The sequence below is a fragment of the Buceros rhinoceros genome, unplaced genomic scaffold, assembly GCF_000710305.1.
Source record: "Buceros rhinoceros silvestris isolate BGI_N320 unplaced genomic scaffold, ASM71030v1 scaffold13460, whole genome shotgun sequence".
Taxonomy (NCBI): domain Eukaryota; kingdom Metazoa; phylum Chordata; class Aves; order Bucerotiformes; family Bucerotidae; genus Buceros; species Buceros rhinoceros.
Window position 1 is genome coordinate 4,943 of NW_010387961.1, and position 24,026 is coordinate 28,968.

The window sequence follows — 24,026 nt, forward strand, 5'->3', positions numbered from 1 at the left end:
CTGGGAACAGAGAGTATGAGATTTGGGTTTTATTAGCTAATTACAGAACCAGGGAACTTAAGAAAAATTACCGCAGGAGTACCATGTGTACTCAGCATTGGCTTTCAGTAGGTATTTTTTCTTCTCTAAGGACAGAACGGGTGAAAGATTTTTAAGGATACCAGATGTTGTTATTTTGAGCTTTAAAGGAATCTTTCTATTTTAAAACTTGCAGGTATTTAAACAAAGTATTCTGCTTTCGGTAATCCTGAGTAGTTTCTTTCCTGTGCGTAGCTTTGCGGAAGCAGCCATTTTGATTATGGTGTATTTATTCTGATAATCTTGGAGTGTGTGACATTTGATTCAACTAGAATAAAACGTGAATATTGTATGCAATTGATGAGTTGAAAATTAAAATGAATGTAATCTCCAAATCCGCTAACATGCAGTATGCATTTTGTCTTCCAGCGTCTGAAATTTGGAGTGACGAAACATGTCTCAGTCAGGTGAAAAAGTAAAGGTAAAGAGATGGCTGCACAACCAAAATTCTGTGTAGAATTTGTTCAACTTCTGAAAATACTTGTAGTTTTACTGAAGTGGTCAGATAGTGAATAAATGCTACCTTATTGCTTCAGATGCATCTCTTGAAAGGCACCGTTTGGTAGAGAACCTTGCAGTGAGCCTAGTGATAGGATGTTTGCCAGACATTCAGTGCCGGCTTACACATTCAGAATGGTGCCTTTGCCTTAGGAAATCTCATCTGACAAACCTTGATTTCTCATGTTTTTCCCTATCTAGGTGAGTTTTAAAAGGACTGTTAGCAAATAACTAATTGCCTTTTAAGCGATTCCCCCCTCCCCGTATCGCCCCTGCCCCACTGGCAATATGGCACTGTGTAAAATCGGTGCTTCCAGCTAGCTCGTGGGTCCCTAAAGCAAGCGGCTGCAGTTCTTGTTCAGGCTGCTGTTAGGTCAGTAACAGATGGGGAAGCTGACTGCCCTTTTTATAGCCCACATCTCTTTGATGATTTTTTCAGGCACATTTCTTTTTCCTGCTTTTGTGTTACAAGTTACGCATTGTGAAGTTAGGCGAACAGCTCAGCCACAGAAGATAGGTCTCTGCGTGGTTGTGCCTTGGTGATCTCTGCACGACTATACAATGTTCTCGGTTTTTTACGTGTGAATGTATGGGTTACTTACAGAAGATGGTGGCAGCAGATACTGCATTTGAACAGATGTTTTTGACCTCTAGCTTAAAATCTTCAGGAGTTTTAGCTGTGTTGATAGCTTAAGATAAATAATCGTGTGTTTTTTGCAAGCTTGCAGATTTTTTTTTTAATCCAAGGAGAGACTTTTGTTTATGTGTCGCTCAAGGTACTTAGCAATATCTGTTTATATCAGACTGCTTGGTAAATGGGCCTGTTTCAAGGTCTGATTTGCTATAGCAGCAACAAATAGTTTCATTCTCTATTTTTCCATGTGCTTTATATACCTCTGCACTTCATTCTATACAATGAACTGAACTCTGTTTCAACTTTTTAGGGGGAAGGAAATCTCATTTGTTCTCAACTGTTGTTTTGTTGTCAGTTTTCCGACTCCGCAGGCTATGTGGGATTTGCTAATCTACCCAACCAGGTTCACAGGAAGTCTGTGAAGAAGGGCTTTGAATTCACACTGATGGTGGTTGGTAAGTGGCTTGTTTAGCAGTCAAAAATACTTAAATAACAACAAAAAAATTTCTTGTGCATAGACGTAGGTATCTTCCTACTTAGCAGTTGACTTACACAGAAGAAAAAGCTTCGAACCTCTTTGCGCTCTTTAATTAAATCTCTTTACTATTTTGTCATGTTTGGTAGGAGGGGGTATTTGTAGTGATTACAGATGATGACTTTGAGCCAACAGGACATTCTTGTACTCCTGACTCATTACCAGATGGTGGGGATAGTTGCTTAATCTTCTTTGACTCCCATTTCCCCACTGAAGGCATGAGTGCACATGGTGACTATCTTCCTGTCAAAATGGTGATGCTATTCTTATGTTGTCTGCTGTTCTGTACTGACTCACTCTGGTATTACAACTAAAGTTTTGGTTTGCCTGTTGTGCGAATGGGCACCTGTAGGAGTCTTTGATGGAAAGTCCTTTGGCACAAAGCTGGTTTAAGTGACGCGTTGAATTACATTTGCATTGAATCAGTTTAATGTTACACAAGTGTAAAGGGACTCTAGAGCACTGTCACCTTTTGATAGGGTTACTTTGGAATTGCATGTTCCTGAAAAATGAAGATGAGAAGAGATGCACAACACTTCCTTCTTAGTCTCTGTGTGCTGTAGTGCCATTTGGGATTATTTGGTGATGGAGCGTTCAGCAATGTCTGTAAAATAAATAGGTGATTCGTGATAGGTGTAGAGACTTTTTCTTTCCTGTAGTGTGTGGTAAGTACAGATAACTTCTCCAGCTCTGAGATTAGGTTAGTAGCATCTCAAATGACATGGCCAGTAGTTCTAAATGCTGACCCTTGGATTTCTCAGCTTAGGAAAAAAGTAACTTCTTGAAATTGAGAGTTAGTAATTGCATTTACAGGTTTAACTTTATTACTTCGATATAGGACAAAGTTTATATGACGTGAAGTTCTAGAATTATGGAACTTCCTAGGTGGATTTCAAATAATTTTCTTATCATCTTCTGTTTCACAGGGTGAAAAGCTCAACTATTAGTTTGAGATTGCTTTATTTGTTTCCGTCCCAACTATCGTTCAAGTTCAATTCCTAGCTTAGGAAAGCCTTAGAGCTCTCAGAAATTTTCAACTTCTTAAAGTTTAAATAAAAAAAAGCTTTTATTTCCCTGAAGTAAGCTAGTTATCTCTAGATCTATGGTCAAAGTGCTGTATGACCTTTCAGCTTTTATTATGAAATCTATTACAGTAAATTTAGTGTTTTCATGTTACATTTATAAAAACACTAGAGGATTGTTTTTCCTCTGCTTTTAAAGTGCTTAGCTGAACCTTTGATGTTTTTATCTCAAAAACTAGGGCGGATCCTGATGAACAAATTATTTTTCCTCCATAGTGTGGGCTCGGGGAAAGAGGAGGTGCTTTAAAAAGCCTGGAGTAAAAGGTGTATATGCTTAATAACCTGAATTATTTTGTTTGTAGGTGAGTCTGGCTTGGGAAAATCCACTTTAATTAACAGTCTGTTCCTGACTGATCTTTATCCAGAACGTTATATTCCTGGAGCTGCAGGTAAATTTGGGTTTGCAGTTCCTTCAGCACATGTCCTATGAAATCTCATGTTCTTTCAGTTAACATTGCTTCATTCTGGTGATAATCTCACCAGTGACACCCTTTCTTCATGCTGTTTAGATGTATTTTAATCCTCCAAATTGTATTTTTTTTTGAGCTGTCATTTATGTTTTCTTGCAAAGACTCAGCCTTTGTTGTTTCTTCATCAATTTTTATTTAAAAAACAACCCCTCCAAACTGTTTCTGTCAGTATACCTAAGTGTGCTTTTACTCTAGTCCCCGTTTCTTCTGATGTTTTTTGCCTGTAATGCCTTAAATCCTAGTTAGAGGTGTGAATAATTTTTGACCTATAGCATGCCTCTGAGTTTAGTTTTGTGTATTGTCATGAGTATTTTTTTGTTCATTGCTTCTTGGTTATTTACAAAAGTGTGGTGTTAAGTTTTGACTAGCTAGCTTGGTTTTTTCTTTAAAGTATTTCATGTCACGTAGGTTACGGTACACTTCAGCTTGCATTTCCTCCTCTGTTCTGCTGCAATTGGTAGGCATAATAACAATCAAAATGTTCCTTTATTTTAGAGAAAATTGAGAGAACAGTTCAAATTGAAGCTTCTACAGTAGAGATAGAGGAACGAGGGGTGAAACTGCGTTTAACCGTAGTTGACACACCAGGATATGGAGACGCCATTAACAGCCAGGACTGGTATGTGCGGAAATGCTGCTTTGCTTGATCAAGTCTGTATCTTAACGCAAGCACTGCTCTAGCGCCTCTGTCTTTCTGAACGTAGGTGATTCAGCTGGTGGTCTTGGCTAGCTTTGTACTAGAAGGAAATAACAGGTTCGTTATTCTTCACTTTAATGGAGTGTTATCTGGAATTTGTGGTGGAGGGTCTTTTCTGTGTCCTTGCAGTTAAACACTTCTGCATTCTGGGTGCTCATCTTCATATCATCAGTGACATGATCGTTTAGTTTGTGTGAGCTTTCAAATCAAGTTTCCCTTAGGATTTTTGTTGCCTAAAGTACACATCTCTTTTAAAATTGTATTACTTTGTACAACTTCCTGTTTCAATTTTCTAACCGTGTTTTATGTTTTTAAAAGGTTTGGCTAGTGTTCCCTAAACTGTGTGTGATTCTCCCTCAGAATTAATGGCCTTTCCTCCAGTCAGGTTCTCTGTGACAACTGCAGTCAACTTCTTGTTTCCGTAGCTGCTCTGATAGGGCAGGATTCTGTTGGAGAGCATTTTTTTGTTTGTCTTTTACTTTCTGTGTCTCTGGCCCATCAAGTTTCCATATTTTTAAGACAGTACTTTTCATTCCCTGTCCTTTATGTGTACTGCTAGCCATTGAGATAAAACTGCATTTCTTTAATCATGGAGTTACTGCTTAGCTCTCTCTGGCCTAGATACTGCTGTTAATTAATTGTCTGCAGGTACACTGGGCAACGTACATAAATGCTTTAGCATAAAGAGCATGAAGAAAGAAAATGATAAAATAGCTATGAAGGAACTGGGCAGTTTGTAACAAAATTAGAATTAATAAGTTTATTCATAAATGTAATTTCCAAATCATCATCATGCACATTAACTGTCAAAAATGATCTTGTAAAAATTTTTTCAGCTGAAGATGAGATACATTAATGTGCTTACTTGAATGCCTGAACTATTCCAGTGCAACTAGAAGCTAAGCTTCAAATTTCCATGTGGTTTGTCTTTTAAGAAGTGCTAACAGTATTTATTTCTGGTTAGCCATTGATTTTTGTTCACACTTTTTTGTGGTGGTGGTGTTAATCTAACTAAGGCAAACAAAGTCTCACTGTGCAGAGAAAGGGAGTGTAAAGCTACTACTGGCTGATTTGAGTTCTTCAGTGTAAGTTAAAGATCAGGAAGGAGGCAAATAGCTGATCAAATAAACATCTGTAATGCTAATAGAATGTTTTGTAATCTTTTCTTGACGGAGTGCTGTGTTACCTGGAGTGTTCTGCAGAGCGTTGTTATCAGACCTGGTTTTTCATTTCTTTCTATGGTGTACTGCAGAGACACAGCAAAAGTGAAGGCAGTGAAGTTGTGTAATACACTAAATGAAAGTCGGAAAGTGAAGATGTAGTGGGATTTTTATTTTCCTCCCACTTCTACTTTAAGTTAAAAATAACTGAACATTTAGAATAACACTTAGGCATCTTTCTGGACTGCGGAATGGTCTCGCTTGTTTTGTGCACTGTTGACTAGAGCTTCCTTCCGCTGGAGCCGAGAGCTCTGCAGCCTGTGTATTGTGTTAGTGGAGCACTTCCTGTTGATTAGGTTCTAATGCCCTTTGTTTATTCTGTTCAGATGTTTCTTAGAGACCTACGTGTTCAGATTTTCCCCCTTTCTTTTTGAAGGCTTGCTAAATAAGAGTCATTCCATGACAATTCAGACCCAGTAGAACAATTTACTGGTTTATACTTAATTTTTTTGTGACAAATCAAAATGTGTTATGGGAACAAATAATACTTGTATACTAGGAAATGAAAAGATGCAGTGAATTTTAATTGTCTCTGTCTTATGTTTTCTTACGTCACATAAAAAGACTTTCAGCCAGGACGAGTGTCATTTTGACTAAGTCTGCTAGTCTTTGCAGACATCATAGGGACTTGGATGGATAAACTGTTTCAGTTTGTAGTCCAGACAAACCCAGTGCAGCTACCTTCCTTCCTTGGCAGCGCAGAGGAAGCAGCAGCTTCGTGGTTTTGAACTTAGGTTTGTGTTCAGGAACATTTCCTGCAGTTACAGTTGACCGGTAGGTGGTGCTCATCTTGATCCAGGTTTTATAAAGCACGTTTTTGGGGAACACTGCAGTTTGTGCAGACTACCTGTTTTTCAGGGTGATGAATTTTACTACAGTTATTTTTGAACAGAGGTAACTCTAACTGGCACAGTGTCTCCAGGAGGCAGCAATTGCTGATCTTATTTCAAATTTCTTTCTCCTGAGTAGGTTTCCTAATGGCTTTTGGATTCTGTCTTTGCATTGATGAAAGGGCTTAATTTTAGAGTTTGAATTTCAAGGATGGGATTTGGAGTCAATTTTACGCATTTTCTGTGACAGAAGAAGGATTAGACAGACAGTAAGGAGTATGTGGTGTCAGGAGTTTGTCCAGTGGGTCTCCTGGATTGGAAGAATAGTAATGTAGGACTGGGAAATGAGTTATTAGAGAATGTGTGGTACTATAAGGTAGATGATTTTTTGTTTTCCAAATGCTGCTTTTATTAAAGTCTGTATTAAAAGGTGGATGCTAACCACAGTTAACCACGGGGATGATGTTTTAGATTCTGTTTGAAGCTTTAGTGCTAGTGGGAGCTCAGTATTCTAGACTCAAGCTACACCTAGAGAGACTCTTGGCATCAACTTAGGCCTGTGTTTGGAGAATAGCAAAATTCTTTATGGTGGGAGCTTTCAAATGTACAACAGCTCTTCCATGCGCAAGGATATTGGGATTGTGAGAGATGCATGTCCTTAAAGTAACATCTTTCATCAGACAGGAGAGAAACGACCTAAAGAGGGGAGGGGGGAAAAATACTGCTTCATGCAACTTGGGTTCAAACCTGGCGTCAGAAGGATGGCTGACAAAAACAGTCTGCAGATGACCTTGTTAGACTGCTGATCATACGCCTCGTTTCATCTGCGCTGCAGTGTCGCAGGTCATTCTTTGATAACTGCTTTCTGGTTGCTGCTGACTTTCTTTTTTTACTGGATGAAATTGTAGTTTGTGGGTTTTGGCAGCTTGGTAATATTGTTAATTTTCCCCCAACGAGCTTAAATGCAATGGTTATGTTGTTTGCTGTTACGATACAGGATGTGCTATCTCCCATGTAATGATAGCACACTGGTGTTAGCCAGGTGTTTCCCGGAAGTCAGGAGGTACAGGACACTAACACCATATTTATAGGGAAAACTATGGCCGTTAGAGGTAGAAACTGCACGTAAACTTGTTACACTGCCAGGGAAATGTGCGAAAGTTGCTTTTCCATTGTTTGTGCTTCGTTTCTATCTTACTGTTTGTGTGTCTTCAGTCTTGATACCTTTCACCAACTAAAGAGTATCTAAGATCAACAGGAATGTAAACCATGTCCTTTTCAACACATTTAGGTATTAAGTTGCTAGTTCTTAAGGACTTGAGCAGCATTGAAATAAAAATCCAATAAATTCCATGTTTTGCTCTGTCATCTTCTGTAGTATGTCTTAGAATGCTACAAATCTTGCAAATATATAGGTGTGTGTGTATATATTCCACTATGGATTTATTCTTCTTAGATCCCAAAGCTTGCTTAACTTTGGAAAATAAAATTCCCTTCAGGATCTCTTCCATCGTTCTTGTTGCTTTCTGTCATCTTCACTACAGCCACGCAGCCCAGGGCTGAGCTTGGCTGCCTGTCAGTGTTTGCCATCATCGTATGTGTTCATCTTCCAGATCACTAGTTCCTTTGTTGTGTTCTCTTGTCTGTTTCCTCCCTAAATTTCTCTAGTCAAATTTGCACTTTCTCAGCAACAGGAGTACTGTTTTTTCAAGTTAAGCTTTCTGCTCCGTTTTTCCCTGAGTGGTTTAAGATATGTTGATCACATACAACCATCTGCCTAATCTTATCTTCATCAGCGCGTTCGTTTCCCTTCCCCTGCAGTACTTAATATAAAGTGTCCTTTTATATTAATGTTCTTTGCAGGTGTCTGCATGCTCTGGGGTATCTTAAAGCAATCTTCTTAATAATGCATCGTGTTTTCTTTTCTCTCTTTCGTCACTGATCTTTGTGTCTGATTAATCAACGTGATCAAATTTTTGTGTTCCTTTATTTTTTTTTTTGGTAGGGCATTTTTTAAATTGCCTTGAACTAAGTAGGAATTATATTTCTTTGCCAACAGAAAAGGATTCTGTAAGGTAACAAAAATAGCTTAGTAAATCATGTGATGCTTTAGTGCATGACTTGCAAATGTATTTGTACTTGATTCAAACAGTCTGGAATAACAGAATTTTCATAGGTAACTGTAGAAACCTAGCTCTAATGTCAGGGTTGTAAATCAAGAGAATATGTCATTTGTCAGCTGGTTTAAAACCAAATCCTCACTCCCTATCCCCAGGAAAAAAAGCAGAAAAATCCTCAATCTTCCGTTCTTGTCTGTGGTGTCTCAGCACTGAGTGCTTTTTTTGAGCTTGCACTTGAACTTTTTATCCAGTGGACAGAGTAACACTTGAAAGGAGCCCTAAGCACAAATAGACTCTTGGTGGTTGCTATGAAAATGGTTTTTTTGCATTATCAAAATACTTTTCTGTTGTAGCAGAACAATGCTAGGAAATGGAATTTTTGTAATAGAAATGTGCTTAATAAAAGTTTGATTATCCTCCTTCTGTTCTTAGCTTTTCATAATTATTTTAAAATTATTTTAAAGCTTAATCTAAGATGCCTCTTTCTTCCTTTCCCCATACCACAGCTTCAAAACAATTATCCAGTACATTGACAACCAGTTTGAAAGATACCTTCACGATGAGAGTGGTCTGAACAGGCGCCACATTATAGACAACAGAGTCCATTGCTGCTTTTACTTCATCTCTCCCTTCGGTCATGGGTAAGATAAAGCTCTCGAGCCCTTGTATTTTAGGGCGTTATATCTTGTTCATAGGTCTGTTCATTACTTGATCTGGAAAATTAATGTTAATTCAGTTACTTCCCACACTATCAGTTAACCATCACAATTAAAATGGTCTTTGGGGATTAACGCTCTCCTCTGTTTTGTCCCCTTTTTGGCATTTAATACTGTTTTGAAGCAGTCAGTATTATGTTGTTTATCACCGAGAAAAATAAGAGCTTACAATAAATTTGTCTTGTAGTGACAATTTTGATTCCAGTTGAGTCTTTACACAACCAAGCTGGTAAGCAAATGCTCTGACTTAATTTATTCTGGAAATACTATTTATGTAGATGCTTGAAATAAGTATTTTTTTTTAATACAAAACCTATCCCTTTTTAATACAAAAAACACCCCTTTTTTTTCAATTTTTTTTCTACTTGTTGGCAGGCTGAAACCATTAGATGTAGAATTCATGAAGGCTCTTCATGGGAAAGTCAACATTGTCCCTGTGATTGCCAAGGCTGACACACTGACGCTGAAGGAGAGGGAAAGGCTGAAGAGAAGAGTAGGTCTAGCACTTGATCATGCCTACAGTGCAACCTGTACAATGTTAAAGGCACATGTAAAGTAAATGCAGACTGAAGAGGGGTGAATGATACTGGCCAGGGGCCTAATCTTCAAGAAGTGTGAGATGGGAAATCTTCTCTGAAGTCTGATGTGCTTTACCAGTTAGATTCGCTGAGAATCTGGCTATTCTTAGCGTCGTCTTAGCAAGCCACGCACCGCAGTAGAGCAGGTTTTGAGCAAAATGGTTTGTAATGAGGGCTCGGATCATCCTGAAATGCACATAGTGTAGCTCTTTCAGCTTAACTCTCATTTAGGTAAGTGGACTGAATGCCCATAACTGGTGGGAGTGCATTAGATATGTTCTGAGTGTATCTTTAGTTCTAGTTTCATCCAAAAGAAAGTTGGTTTGCATATTCTAACTGTGCTGTGTGGTTTGTAGCAACATGTGGTTAAGCTGAGGTGGTTGGAAACGTGCTTAATAAGTGCACCCATGATACAAAATAAAACCTGTGATACAAACAAACACTAATGCGGAGGCAGGACAAGTTAGGCCAATATATAAGCAGGATTCTCTTTGTAGCTCCATTGTTACAGGAAAAAAGTATGTTGTCTTGTGTACATTTTCCTGCTAGCTTACCTGTTCGTGTGAAATGCTGGGCCACGCTCAGCACTGCATTGGAGAAAGGCTTTCCTGACAGTGCTACTAAACTAAATCTTTCTGAGACTCTTTCTTTTGTGTTCCTTTTATCTGCTGTTCGGTGGCCTCTCTTATGTTCAAGCCTAGAATAATGCAAATGCTGTTTGACATTGGCCTCTGTATTGTTAACACCGGGTTTTAGCTGAACCATGGCAGTAGTGCAAGCAAACGTGTTTCTCGATGTGAATTTGGAATTGTTTATTTTTAGTACGATTCTGTAAGTGATGTTAGATTGAGGGTTTACGATGCACGTTATTGGGCAGATGGAGATGAAGTTTGCATATCCTGTGATGAACAGATTAATTTAAAGGCAACCTCTCTTGACCATATTCAGTGCTAATACATGTCTAGTTCTGTATAGCTTAAGTAAAATTTCTTTTAACTAACTAGTCTTTGAAACAGTCTTGACTTACGTGTATGGACACCACATTTATTGGCTGATATAAGAAGATGAATGGTATTTATGCTGTATCTGAGGGAGTGGTTAGGAAATAAGTAAACAAGTCTTCATTATTTTTGTACTGCTGGCAAAGGTCACTCTACAAGCTGAGTTTATACTAAGTGAAATGTATAATGTGGTTCCAAAGCTTTGAAAGTCTAGCTACTGTATATTGTTCTAACTCAAAGCATCTTGGCTAACACAATCTCTAATCAAGAGTAAGAATCAAAATCCTGCTTTGCTGAGGCAGCTTGAAGTCTTACTTTTTTTAGATGTTGCTGCCATTTGGCCATAAATCTAACATCAAGTGTTTTTGTTTTGCCACTTCGGACTAAGCAGCAAGACCAGCTTCTGGTGCTTGCAAAGGAAACCCAGCTTGGAGTAATTCCTGTTTGGTCTTTCTGGAATTCAAAGTTATTTTTTAAAACTCTTGAGTGGGAAGAAATGCAGGACAGTTTCACAAGCCGTGCCATGCAAAGCTGCTAAGGAAACCTGCTCAAAAGAATGACTTCATGAGACGGGAACTAATATTTTGACTTCTTTCTAATTTCCCATGGGAATGCTAATCTTTAGGAACACAGAATCCTCTGAGGCCAATAAAATTCAGATTTGAAGAAGCAAAATGCTGTTTCTTTGTTAGGACCGTAAAATACAGTTTGTTTTTATTGCAATTCTTTTTCCTTTCAGGAAAGCACTAGGTTTAACAGCTGTAATATATTATTCTAGCACCCCTTGTTGCTGGCTTTCCCGTTATTGTTTCTCTTGTATTTTATCTTTTAAGATCTCAGCAGGTTAAATGTGCTTTCTTGTTCTATGCAGCTACTTAAAGGCATGGCACTGCCCCACCTATCCCAGCTGTGCATCCTTTATTATCATTTGGTGACTAGTTACTGTTTGGAAAACGGAAGATAACGTGCAGTGATTTAAGTGGAATTGTGTGAATGTAACTATCAATTGCTTATTGGCAACAGTTATTCCCAGATTTCATTTTTCTTTTAAAAATAACATTCTCTGTCTAGGTGGAGGCATGTAAGATTTTATTCAGTATGTGCATGTGAGTGTGGGGAGTGTTTGTATACCTGACAGGAAAACACTGTCATGGGAGTAGCCGTGGTTCACACTTGGTCATTCCTCTCCTAATGATCTGAAGGGCTGTTTTATTTTGAACAGCTGTTTAAGAACGAAGCTCTGGTTGTGCAAGTTTTATTTGTACCATAGCTATCTGTTGCCATCATGACAGAGGATTGAGGAACCCAAGAATACTATGAGGAGGTTAGCAAGTATCAGTAATGTTTCTAAGATACTTTTTTTTTTCAGTAGTAAAATGACATCTTTAAAATCCAACCAGGCCTAGTGTAGGCGTCCTTCCTTCGTTTTAAGGATGTGATTTTGATTTCCCTGTTAGTATTCCTTTCTTACCTCTCCAAACATGGAGGTTGCTTGCTGAGTGCTTTTACACCTTGTACTGTTTTTTCCAAGGTATTGATGGTCTTGAGGTTCAAGTCTCTGAGTAAAGAAAAAATGAAAACTTCTGGGTTTTTTTCTTCATAGGCAGCATGAAATTAATGCCATGTAAGATAGTCTTGTACTCAAAGCATAAGTAAAGGCAGTTTCTGCTAATGATTTTTTCTAGGCATTGTCAGACTACTCAAAGCAGAAAAACATTCTGAATTTTCTAGATGTGACTTACAAGTAAATCAAGTTTATATATTTTTAACTTTTCAATGAGAGAAGAATTTATAATTCTTCCTTTTTTTGTAAATTTCAGGTTCTGGATGAGATTTCTGAACATGGCATTAGGATTTATCAGCTCCCTGATGCAGATTCTGATGAAGATGAGGAGTTTAAAGAACAAACCAGAGTTTTAAAGGCAAGTTTCACTCCTAGTTTTTTATATTGCTGCAGTAGTTCTTCAAGCCCACCGCACGCTTGAAGGCACTGTATTCCTTTAGAACATGTTGAAAATTCAGGTTTTCTTCAGTGTTTACTCTGAATTATAATCCTTTTTATCCCGCTCTGCTTCATCAGAATTCCAAATGTAGTGCTGTGACTTTCTCTTACCTTTTAAATGTAAGCGGTTCTCGGCCAAGAACTGTGATTTGCAATCCTCACACCTTTTACCGTGCAAGCAAAGAGAGGCATGTGTCATAGTTACTGTTCTAATTAACAACTTGCCTCCTGTGAGAGCAGATAACAGAGGTTTTACTGAAGTAATTTCCTCTCTGTGCTGCGATACTTGCAAAGGTGCTTGAAGAACACATCTGAAGTTCTCTCTCTGGCTACTTTAATCTCTATCTGAAGTGTGTTTCTGTTGGCTGTTTTCCACGCGTGATGTTATGTTAGATGACACATGCCCAAACTGCACTTCGACAACAGTCAAGCGTTTCAAAAGCAAAGCGTCATTTCCTTTTGTGCCTCTGTTCAGACGAACTGATCCAAACAAAACTACAGGTGTTCGTAATGACAGGTTGCATTGCCTGGAAAATAGGATTCACTGATTTTCTGATGTGGGAGGATTTTAGCAGAATGTATTTGTCAGCATTTCTTTCCTCCCCTCTCCTGTCTGTTGCTTGAAAGTTTTTGTGCCTTCTTTACAAGAAAAACAAAACACAAAAAACCTAACCAGTCAGAAATTAAACCAGAAACTTGTTATGCTCTGTCTCAACTAGGCCAGCATTCCTTTTGCTGTTATTGGATCCAATCAACTTATTGAGGTGAAAGGGAAAAAAATCAGAGGCCGCCTGTATCCGTGGGGAGTTGTTGAAGTTGAAAATCCGGAGCACAATGATTTCCTTAAACTGCGCACAATGCTGGTGTGAGTAATGGTGAAATTATCCCATCTTCTGTGGTGACATAACTGTTGCAGTGACTGGAGAGTTGCAAGAACATAAACTCCTTAATTAAAAACTAACTCTGGTGGTGCTGTAGAGTGGCTTTTTAGCCCCCTACGGCTTGTTTTGCTGCTGTGATCCTGTCATCTCTGACTTGAGAAAATATTTTCTGTATTTTACATTGCTAGATGTATTGCTAGACAGTTTTTATACCTTATGTGAACTGATTTTATGGCTTTACATGTAAACTGAAGTTCTCTTAGTATGGTGGGTGTGGTGGAGAAGCCTTTAAGATATTCCTCAAAGTGATGGATTGAACTGAAGAGTATCCCAAAGGCAAAGCTCAGTTTTCTTGGCAGTGTAGGAAATCCTGTGTTAACTCTCATACCCCACCCCTTCATGATTTTAGCTGATGTGGAGATTCTGCCTGTGCACATGGTTCTAGGTGACTTTTTTTGGTTTTTTTAAATGACGTCCTGCGGGTGATGGAAATTGGGTTCTGTTGGTGGGGCCGGTTTCAGTCTCTGCTGGGCAGGATTGCCCTCTGCTGGTCATTGCTAACAAGTATTTTTTCCCTTTTTTTTTTTTTTGCCTAACAATTTCCAATTGTCAGTGTCAGCTGTTAGCCAACGAGCTCCACCTAGTTCTCAGTTGCAGATTATACTTAGTTTTTGACTCTTAAATGCTACTACTTTAGGATTTAAAGTATCTTTCTGAGTAACTGTCTTCACAAGGTTCTTAACACTGCAAAAACTGATACAAACAACTCCTTTAAGGTAATCAGTGAACAGGAGGACAGCGCACTTTGGGACTTGAAGAATATTGGTGGGAGGGCACTTAAGCATGAATTCAAGACAAACATGAGAGCAGTGTTCTGGCTAGTTTTACATGAGGCTTGGTTTGTAAGGATTATTTTTCCGGTAAACACATCCATTATATGAAACAAAAATAGAAGATAAAAGGGTGATTTTCTTCCCTCTGACAAAAAGGACTCAGTGTTCAATAGCCCTTTGCATGTTTTAGAACGCACATGCAGGACCTGCAGGAGGTGACCCAAGACTTGCACTACGAGAACTTCCGTTCGGAGAGGCTAAAACGAACTGGCAAGTAAGTATGTGCGTGCCCTTGGGATCTGCTGCTTGTGAGTCTCCTGTGTTACTGTGACATTGGACTTGCTCTTCCTCTGCACTAATACCACATGTAACTAATTATTTCTTATGAGATTTCAGTCTATGGAGTTACTGACATTTGTATGAAATGCTCTTCTTGAAGAGGAGTAATGTCTAGCAAAGCTCTGTGCTTACAAACAGCTGTTCTTGGTTTTATGTCCGTTCTCTTTTCTTTGTGCTCTTAATTGGAGAGTGTATTAAGAAGTAGTGGGCTGCAAGCAAGATACGTTTTTATTTAATGATGACTCCTTGGAAAAAATGAGCTCTAAACTCACATTTAAATAGGCCTTGGCCTATCCGAGTAGATAGAGTGTGGTTTCTCCAGTTGTTGCAGGGGTGCTGTGGTGGCTGTTCTCTCGCTCTCCCATACAGTTCTGGAGAGAGGAGTTTAGACCAAACAATCTTGTTTGGTAATACGTGTAGGGTTTTTGTGTGGTGGGGTTTTTTGGTAAGGTTTTTGTCCTTGACAACTTAATGCAAAAAATCGGCATCTACCTGTGCTACATCTGTTTTGATAGCAGCTTGTTCTTGTCCCCTCTTGTTCTTTTAAGTATTCGGCCAAGCATTTCCATCTTAAAGAAGAAAGGAAATAGCCAAGCAGCTTTTTAATGGTTGATTTTTGTACAAGGTATAGACAGCGGGGGAGTCTCTTTTTTAGACTAAATGGCAAAGAATCCCCATAGCAGTGAAGAAAGGGAATTGTAGGAAACGGAGCATGGGTAACAAGAGTCTGTGCGGTAAAGGTGATGTTCTACAAAAGGGAAGCATGGGTTTGAGAATGTCCTGGTTTCTCCCGTGTGGAAGCATGTAGGCTTTCTTTGTTATATTAGCTGAAACATGAGCCTTGAATCTGCTCCTGGAGGTTTTTTACTTCTGTGTCATTACACCGTCAATGCTTTCTTTTGTTCGATAGGCCTGTTGAAGAAGAAGTGGTAGACAAGGATAGAATCCTCCAGCAGAAAGAGGCTGAGGTAAGAGGGAGCTTCTAAAACTGTTGTTCTTTAATATACCGTGCTGTGTTCCAGTTACAGTATTCTACATTAGCTACTGCCTACGGAGCGTAAGACTGGAGTTGTGAAAAATGACGGACCTAATGGGAGCACGCAAAGTGTTTTGTTTATAGTCACTGGTGTACCCTGGATGGTAGGTAGCCTGTGGACTCTTGGTGGGAGGCCGGATATTGATCACTTCCAGTTTGTATGCTAATTGCCATAAGAATCGATGCTATTTTTTATGTATTGAAATCAGTTTCTATTTGTCAGCTGTATATGCTGCTTTAAACATAGTGTGTTGGGGCAGACTGATAGTCCAGTGCCATTTCAGATGTGCATGGCTTACTGCAAGCACGTTACCAGTAAGTTTCTTCCTACGTGTTGTGGCTATGGAGTAGAAAAAGATTGAGTCTTAAGAATCCCATGATATAGTTAGTGTGCATGGTTTTGCATCTTAATCTTGACTTGCAGCAAAATTAATAGTATTTCTGTTGTACCAGTCAACTTACGGTTTTGATATTTTCAGTCTCTGATTTCTTACTCTGCTTACAAGTTATTACTAGACCTTTCAATTTAACATTTTTATGCTAAAGTTCTAAAGATTGAGAGATTTTTAGGCTAATATTTAAATTCAAGGATACGCTGCCAATGCTTATGACTGCTTGTATTGTGAAAACTTAAGACTTGCTGCCACTTGGAAGATAGTGTGTTTTCTGTTTATTCTTCTTTAATCCCTTGGATCCAAGTCCCGAAATGGAGGAAGGCATGATTCAAAAGGTCAATGCACATGTGCAGTGATTTGCAGTAAGAAATAAAAAAACCAACAAGCAGTCTTACATGTTTGAGGTGAAAGATTGAGACTCCCATACATGGAATTTTTTTTTTAATATAGTTACTTCAGTCTGCGAATTTCCTTTTTGCTTTATAGCATCCATATGTAAAAATAGCTCACCCTGGTTAGCTATTGGCTCACACTGGCATGTTGACATAAATAGCAAAAAATTTTCCTGAAAGGAAATGCAGAAGCAGCAGATTACCACCATAACTATTACACCATAATAATATGAATTACTGGAGATTAAATGAGGTGCATTTTTATCACTGTATCACTTGATTTCAGCAACAAAAACACACTTGATGACCGTACACATATGAGAGTGGAACTTCGGCAAGTATTCTGCACACGGATCAACTGTCCCCCATTTACTGATGCGTCTGCGGAACAGCAGTAGACCATCAGCTGGTAGCCAGGAGTAGTAGATGCTTTGAAAATGTCAAGAGCATTGTTTGGAAATGTTTTGTGGGGTTTTTTTCTTTTCATAATGCTTCCAAGATGCCAAGGCAGTAGACTTAGAGAATTTAAGTCAACTGTTTCTTCTTATATTTGGACTGTATAAACTCTACATGTCTAGTACATAAGTAGAAACTTGAGTATCCTTGTAGAACTATTTGTCTTAAGGCTTATGTCTGAAAAAATTCTTCTGTAACTGTTTCTCTTGGAAACTGCTGTCGTGGCAGATACATTATTATATACAGGGCTATTTTCACCACTCGTGTGGAGATATATATAGTATATTTATATATATATGTAATTTTTTATATGTAGTATGGCTAAAGGGATGAAGTCTTTTGAATTTCTTGGAGGACGGTCTCTGGAAGTTTCTTCTGGGAGTAATAATTTCTGCGTAACTGCTGCTGAAGTTGCAGAGGATTAGGTTAGGACTTGAAAAAACAAATAGATTTTTAACTTCTGCATTCTATTGTCCCAAAGAGATCAAGCGGATTTGCTGAATCTTCTGTAGATAAGCCTGTATGAAATCCCTTCATCTCCATATCATCCCTAAGGTTCAGACTAGGAAAAGTCTGGGGAGAGGAAAGAGGCACAGAGGAAATGGGCTTGCATTCCATGGCCTTTGCAGAGAAAACAAATATCCATTTCCCCTCCTGTTTTGCATTCCCATCAGTAACGGTGCTTGAAGTTCTATTTACAGTTTTGTGAGGTTTATATAACCTTGGAAGGAATGAATGCTTGGTTTAGTGCCAGGATCATCTTTATCAAGGCATCACTTTGGCTAAATGATCTTTTATTATACCAAAGGATGTGGTCCCCAGTTCAGCAATCTGGAATTGCTAATCTGTCACTTTGGATTTATTGCTCAGTTTGGTTCTGCAAAAAAGCTCATTTGCAAGTGATGACCTGTTTTTCTGAGCTGGTAAGTGAACAGAAGAATAAAGGTATCCATGTTCCTGACTGTAAATATGCTGCAGTTTGGATGGTTTTGGCATTGTGAGCACAAACTTAAAGTTTGTAGTGTTATGCTGTAGTCTTCCTACTCTGAAAATATCTCGTAATGAAAACCTTCCAAAGTTTTGAGAGGCAATACTTCAAAAAAAATATTATGCTGTGATTACATGGAACATCAAGGAACAAACTTCCTCTTATATTTTTTTTCCTGTGAGCTACCCTGAGGCTTTGGGCGAATCCCTTCGCTCCACTGTCTTCAGTGGCGTTGGTCAGCAGTAGGCTGAACGTAGTAGAATTAATTGTAATGTCGAAATTGTTTTCTTTCTGCCCTTCAGCTTTCTGAATGTGTGTAACCCTTTATCAGACGAGATGAAGAACTCTGCCTTAGTACGGGAGTCAGTGGGGGTGACAGTCCTTGGAGGTGGGGCTGCCAGGCCAGGGTCTAGCAGCAGCCCTCTGGGTAGGTGAGGATGTGGTGAACACTTACATGTGCTGGTAACTACCTGGTATTGCAGATATTTGTGTAAGTGTTCCCTTGAAGGATAAGGTGAAACCTCTTATGTGGAGAGGCAGCATGACTGCTGCTGAAGGGCTGCAGACCTGAGGGAAATGAGAACAGCTCTGAGGTTTAATTTGAGTTGTGGGAGGAGGCATGCTTTGTGCAGAATGCATCAGCCTTCCTCTGTGAAGTCATGTAGTCTCAGTCCTGGGAGAAGATCACGAGAGAAGATCCTTGGTAAGCAATTAGCAATGAGAATCCTTGGGTGCTGGAGTAGAGAACAGATTTTTTTTGTTGTTTTTGAGTAATTGTGGGGATTTTTTGCCCTTTGAGTTGTTCTTTGAAGGAGGCTGGCCATGTAGTGCAGTGGCTGTGGCCATAGTGACTTCTGCTACTTATAATGTCAGTGTGTCCTGTGAAAATCGTGTATCTCAATGGTAGCCCTTTTGCCAATACAGTGACTTTGTCAGGAGTGTTTTCTTTGCCTTCAGTTAACGTGATTGGTTGTACTCTTTGGTATTGGAAGTATTTTTAACCAACAGCAGCTGTCATGGGAACGTCCTGGTGTACTGGAAAATCCCCTCTGCAGTTTTCCATCTTGCCCCTATTCTTGCAGCCTCTTCCCTTATGACCTTTCTTATGTAAAGGCTTGTGCAGGAATAATCATAATTGGTGTGGAGAGGGGAAGCCTGTTGGTGGGAAGTAGATATTGTTCATTTTTTAACATTTCTTTTCCTGTGATATCTTTGGGGTTGTCACTGAAAAGCCACTCACCTTGTTCAGACAGGAGTAATACTTGTTGGTATTCTGAGCAAAACACGCTACAGGTGAAATCGTGTGGGTAAAGCTAAGCTGTCCATCTGTGGTTTCTGTTAATGACGTGGAAGCCAGTAGGAAGCCGTAGGGTTCAGTTTTAACTCTGTAACTTTAACTCTCATTTTAAATGTTTGTTTTCCTTCTAGGTTGCTACAGGAGTTGTGTCCTCACTATCCAGTAGTTACATGATAGTTTGAAGTAAATTTTAGTCCTGACAGGATAAGTAAACTAAGTCCAGTTTACACCAAGGTTAAGTTTACTCTTTTGATTTTTGTTATCTTGGAATTCACTGGAACTGTTTGTTTTAACAGATTTCCAAACATTGTTTCCTAGCTTCCTTTTCATCCTGTGCATTGACCCTATGCTATCATGTTGTAGTATCCTTTCTTTAGGGGCTGAATGCAAGTTCCCTGCAGAATGTATTAATGGTGCTCTTACAAGTGAGCAGGTTTACTGCTGAGCAAGATCAAAGTCACAGTATGCCCTTGATGCTTGCAGTTCCCAACAGTGAAGGGAACGCAGATGTTGATATGACATCAACTTCAGCCTTTTGTGTGATCTTTTACATTCATCTTTATTAAGAGGAAAGATTCTTTCTTTCTTTCTATGCAGTAGGTCTAGTAAGGTGAAGGTGCACCAGTTGATTTTAGCTTGTATTAGAATGCGCAGGAGTGGTTCTTATGCCCTGTCCTCTACTTGAAGAGGAATTGTGGGAGAGACTGACGTGGTTATCACTGAGTATGATACAGCTTGACCCTTCTTTTTTTTTAGTTTTAATTTTACACTTGAGCTGACAGGATTCTTACTGTGCAGATGATTATCTCTCCAAGATGTGTGCACTCTCTACGTTCAGTTATTACCTCTAACTTTAACCCTGTAGTTATGCAGCCAGGTTTTAGTGCGTGGTATCATTGCTCATAAGTTGTCTGCTAAGAATGCTCTTCTAAAACTGATAGTTGTGACTTGAGAAGCCACAGTTTTATAGCAGAAGGCAGCCATTCTGGATTGTTCACATATCAAATGCTCAGCAAAGAACAAAGCAAAGTGCTGATGCAGCGTGGGATGCAGTGAAAAAGATAGGTGTGCTTGAGTACTTTTTATTGTCTTTACTCTTTCTTTTGACCATATTTCCTTATGAAAAGGAAACTTCAGTGATGACTTACCTACTAATCCAGTATCTAAAGGCAGGAAAGATGGGGAGGGAACATTTACCAGGGCATGTAGTGATAGGACAGGGGTGATGGCTTTACGCTGAAAGAGGGCAGATCTAGAGTAGATGTGAGGAAGAAGCTCTTTAATGAGAGGCACTGGCACAGACTGCCCAGAGAGGCTGTGGATGCCCCATCCCTGGAAGTGTTTAAGGCTGGGTCGGAGGGCTTTGAGCAGTCTGGTCTAGTGGGAAGTGTCTCTACCTGTGGCAGGGGGAATGGAACAAGATGATCTTTAAGGTCTCTTCCAAGCCAAACCATTCTGTGATTCTATGATAATGGATGAGACTAATACTCCACCAGTGGATTTCAAAAATGCCACATTAAAATGGAAAAGGAAAATCTTCTTACACTTTTAATATTAGAGCAGAGCAGGTCTTCTCATGTTTTTGTCCTACCTTACATTTGAATCGTATGCAGCATCTGGTTTCTTTGCCTCTAATGGATATTTTTATCAATTGAGGTTAAGCAAATACAAGACTCAACATTGTATTTAAATCTTAAAATATGATGGCTATTAGCAGAATGCTGCATTTGAGCAGTCACCGTAATACATGTGCAGCAGTATCTTCCCCTGTGATTGCTGAATGGTTTCTATTTTGGGAATGTTTCACGGCTCATTGTGGAGTGCTCTTGGGAAGGCTCAAGCAGGCGAGCTTCCAAAAAGCTCATTTTATTCTGATGGTAAATCTGCAGAGAAACAGTTCAAAAGACCAGGTGTCTTACATTTTTACAAGTTGATCTTTGAAACTTTTCTCTTTTCTTGGTCCATGGAATCAATGCAACTCTCATTTCTGAGGCTTTCTGCCTTTCTTTCCCCTCCTTCCTGCAGCATTATGCCATCTCTTCAATCAGAAGCTTTTTGTTTGAAGTGTTGAGCAGGCAGATGTAGATTGATATATAACAACCCTTACAGGCGTAGCTGTATCTCACGCTGTTCCTGTGTGAATCTCTTTGTCAGCGTGCATCTACGCTGCAGTCAGAGGAACCTGCATTAGCCCCTGCTGAAGCCAGTGGTGCTGCAGCAGGAGGATGAGTGTCGGTACTGAAGCCAGCCAGTTTGAGGGAAGCTCTGCTATCTCTGGCTGTGCTGCCAGCTCTGCGCTTCAGTTTCTTACTCTTTCTCAAATATGCGTGTGGCCAGATGAGGAAAAAATGGTATAAGCATCTGTGGTTAATTTTTCACTGTTCTGTGATGTTTCTTTCAGCTTTTCTTTATTAAAAAACCCAAACAACTCTATCACATACATGTAGTCAAGCTTTTATCCCAGATTCTTTTGCACTGAATCTGATGAACTATTATCGCAACAGCTGATAGAGTTGACTGGGTGAAAATACACTACACTTGTTTAAATGTAGCCTTGCTTTTCGAGTTGAAGTTTCAATCCCCGCTCCTCCCCACCTGCCCGCCCTGAAAATAAATTAAAGCAATTCTCTAATTACCTTTTCCTCAGGGGAAAAGAGGGGTATATTGAAACTACATGATTACCCTTAGAACAGTGAAGAGTTGCTATACACGGCTCAGATCATTACGTGATCTCTGCTTCGAGATAGATTTTATACAATGTGCATGGAAATTGCAGGATATTTCTTTTCCCATTTGTAAGACAGGGCACTTGTAATTGTGTAGATGGAGCTTACCCACCTGCAGCTGGAAGGAAATAGCTACTCATTTGTAAAACAAATAGAGGCATTTGCATATAGATTTTGAAAATGTGTGTTAGTGTTTCTTGCTCATTCTTAGGAACACTTATTTAAATATTTTTTCGGGGCAAAAAAAGGTATTTTATAAAACTGGCCTTTTACGAGATGGAAATTAGCTTGTGTCGTAAGAGAATACCTTTAAGAAAACAATTATTTTCAGGAAAGATCATTGTTTAGATGTAAAAATATTGGTGCTTAATATGTTTAGTCTGTCTTTCCAAATTTTGTAAACATCTTTCTGTTTTGCTTTTGAAGTATTCTTAAAATTCTGTCTGCATGTTGTTCAGCTAACTATAAATTTTTAGCAACAGTATTGTTTAGCCACAAGATGAGTACTCACTCACCCATGGTATTGTGATGTGAGCACTTGTATCAGAACAAAGCTGCTTCAGCTCACTCAAGCAGTGTATCTCCGTACACACATGAAGGGCACGTTTTCTTTATTATAGACTAAGTGTTAATTCACAGGTCTACAAGCTTCAAAGGATTTGGGTTTTATTGCATAATTTTCATTATAAGTACTCTTACAGGTCTTTTGTGAAAGTTAGATGTAATGCATTAAAGAATCTGCGGTGGGAAAAACAAAGTATTCAGTCATTAATTCAGTGAATTAATCTAACATTTCCAATTTATAAAGAGACAAACTGGATCTGTGCTCTACCATGGAAGAGAAAAGATGTGAAGTTTTCCTGGCTTTTGGATTCCTCATGAAATTGTTTTAAACACGGGGGTGTTTTTCTCTTGCAGCTGCGCCGTATGCAGGAGATGATTGCACAGATGCAAGCCCAAATGAGGATGAAGCCTGGGGATGATTAAGGTGCTTAACATCTGGATGCATCAGGTATGATTTTTGCCTTGTTCACTCCTCTTATGTAAGATTTTTCACAGTTACTGTTAATTTTGCACTTTGGTCGTGCTTTTACAGAAAAAAACTGAATTATATTCTGGGTAGACTAGAAAAAAATCTACGCAGTTGTTACCTTTCCAGCTGTTTTTAAGAGCTGTAAATGCCTCAGTGCCTTGTTTTTGGATCATCCAGCTTTGTTTCTGTTAGCAAAAGCTGCTCAAAATATTGATTTAACTATATATAAACAACAGTTAGGGTTTTTTGGGTGTGTGGACTGCTGAATTTATAGCTTTTTTTTTCAAAGAACCAAACAAAATTTTAGACAGTCTGGTTACTTCTTCTGAATACAGACTGCCTTGATGTCATATGTGATACATTAGGTGGGATCAGCATGAGTGAAGAAGAATACTTGTAGCAAATATTCATTCTTTCTTCAGAATGCAGCTCTTCCAGCGTAATTTTTCTTTTAAATGCAAGAATAAAAAATAGAAGGATATGAGGAATCTTGTTGCTTAATACTTCAGTTTAATACTCTAGTCGTGATTGCTGGTTTTCTGGAATGTAAAGCTTGAATAAAATGGATTATATTATCCCTCATGACCTTGTGGCAGCTGCCAACATTCCAAGTCTAAAATAAGGAGATTTTTTGTTGCCTTTATTTGAACCTTCAGTCTTCCTGTTTACATTAAAAAAAAAAAAAGGAAAAACTTATTGACTGGATTCTTATTTAAGCAAATCTTGAAGGTTTTTACTGATATGTGCACTGTGATCTTTGAGTGAAGTAGTTAAGGGGAAAAAAGTAGTTCAGACTTGGGTTTCTTACTGTCACAGTTCCAAGTCTTGCAGATAGAGGAGTGTTTGCATCAGGTCTTCCAATTTCCGTACTAAGACCTGTTCTCCCAGAGTTGGAAATCTAAACGCTGAGGATAATTGTGTAGCTGACTATGCAGTGTGTGCGATAGGAGGGTCTGACAAAGCTCTCACTTCCCCAGACAGGAATAATTACCAGGAGCTGGTAATTATGCAGCCTGTTAAATATTTTAGTCTGAACTGAAACTCTGACCACTTGTGAAAATGGCTGTTTGATGGAGGAAGCCTTATGTGGTGTAAATTACTGTTGCTGTTTTTTTTTTTTTTTTTTTTTTTTTAATAAGCTCAATTCTTTCTGGAACTTAAAAATCACGTTTAATCACATTGCATCTGT

At 38.9% G+C, this 24,026-nt stretch overlaps 1 protein-coding gene across 1 annotated transcript in view; it reads left to right on the forward strand.

Annotated features, from left to right (window-relative positions):
* The first annotated feature begins 444 nt into the window (after positions 1–444).
* Positions 445–24,026, forward strand: part of LOC104498031 (septin-2) — a 30,801-nt gene continuing 7,219 nt past the window's right edge. Inside the window, exons 1-11 of the mRNA XM_010141391.1 lie at positions 445–499; positions 1,566–1,665; positions 3,130–3,216; positions 3,793–3,916; positions 8,671–8,805; positions 9,256–9,373; positions 12,280–12,381; positions 13,181–13,326; positions 14,366–14,449; positions 15,425–15,482; positions 22,723–22,816. Coding sequence (XP_010139693.1) covers positions 473–499; positions 1,566–1,665; positions 3,130–3,216; positions 3,793–3,916; positions 8,671–8,805; positions 9,256–9,373; positions 12,280–12,381; positions 13,181–13,326; positions 14,366–14,449; positions 15,425–15,482; positions 22,723–22,791 — 1,050 coding nt within the window. The 5' untranslated portion in view covers positions 445–472 and the 3' untranslated portion in view covers positions 22,792–22,816. The remainder of the gene's footprint in view (positions 500–1,565; positions 1,666–3,129; positions 3,217–3,792; positions 3,917–8,670; positions 8,806–9,255; positions 9,374–12,279; positions 12,382–13,180; positions 13,327–14,365; positions 14,450–15,424; positions 15,483–22,722; positions 22,817–24,026) is intronic.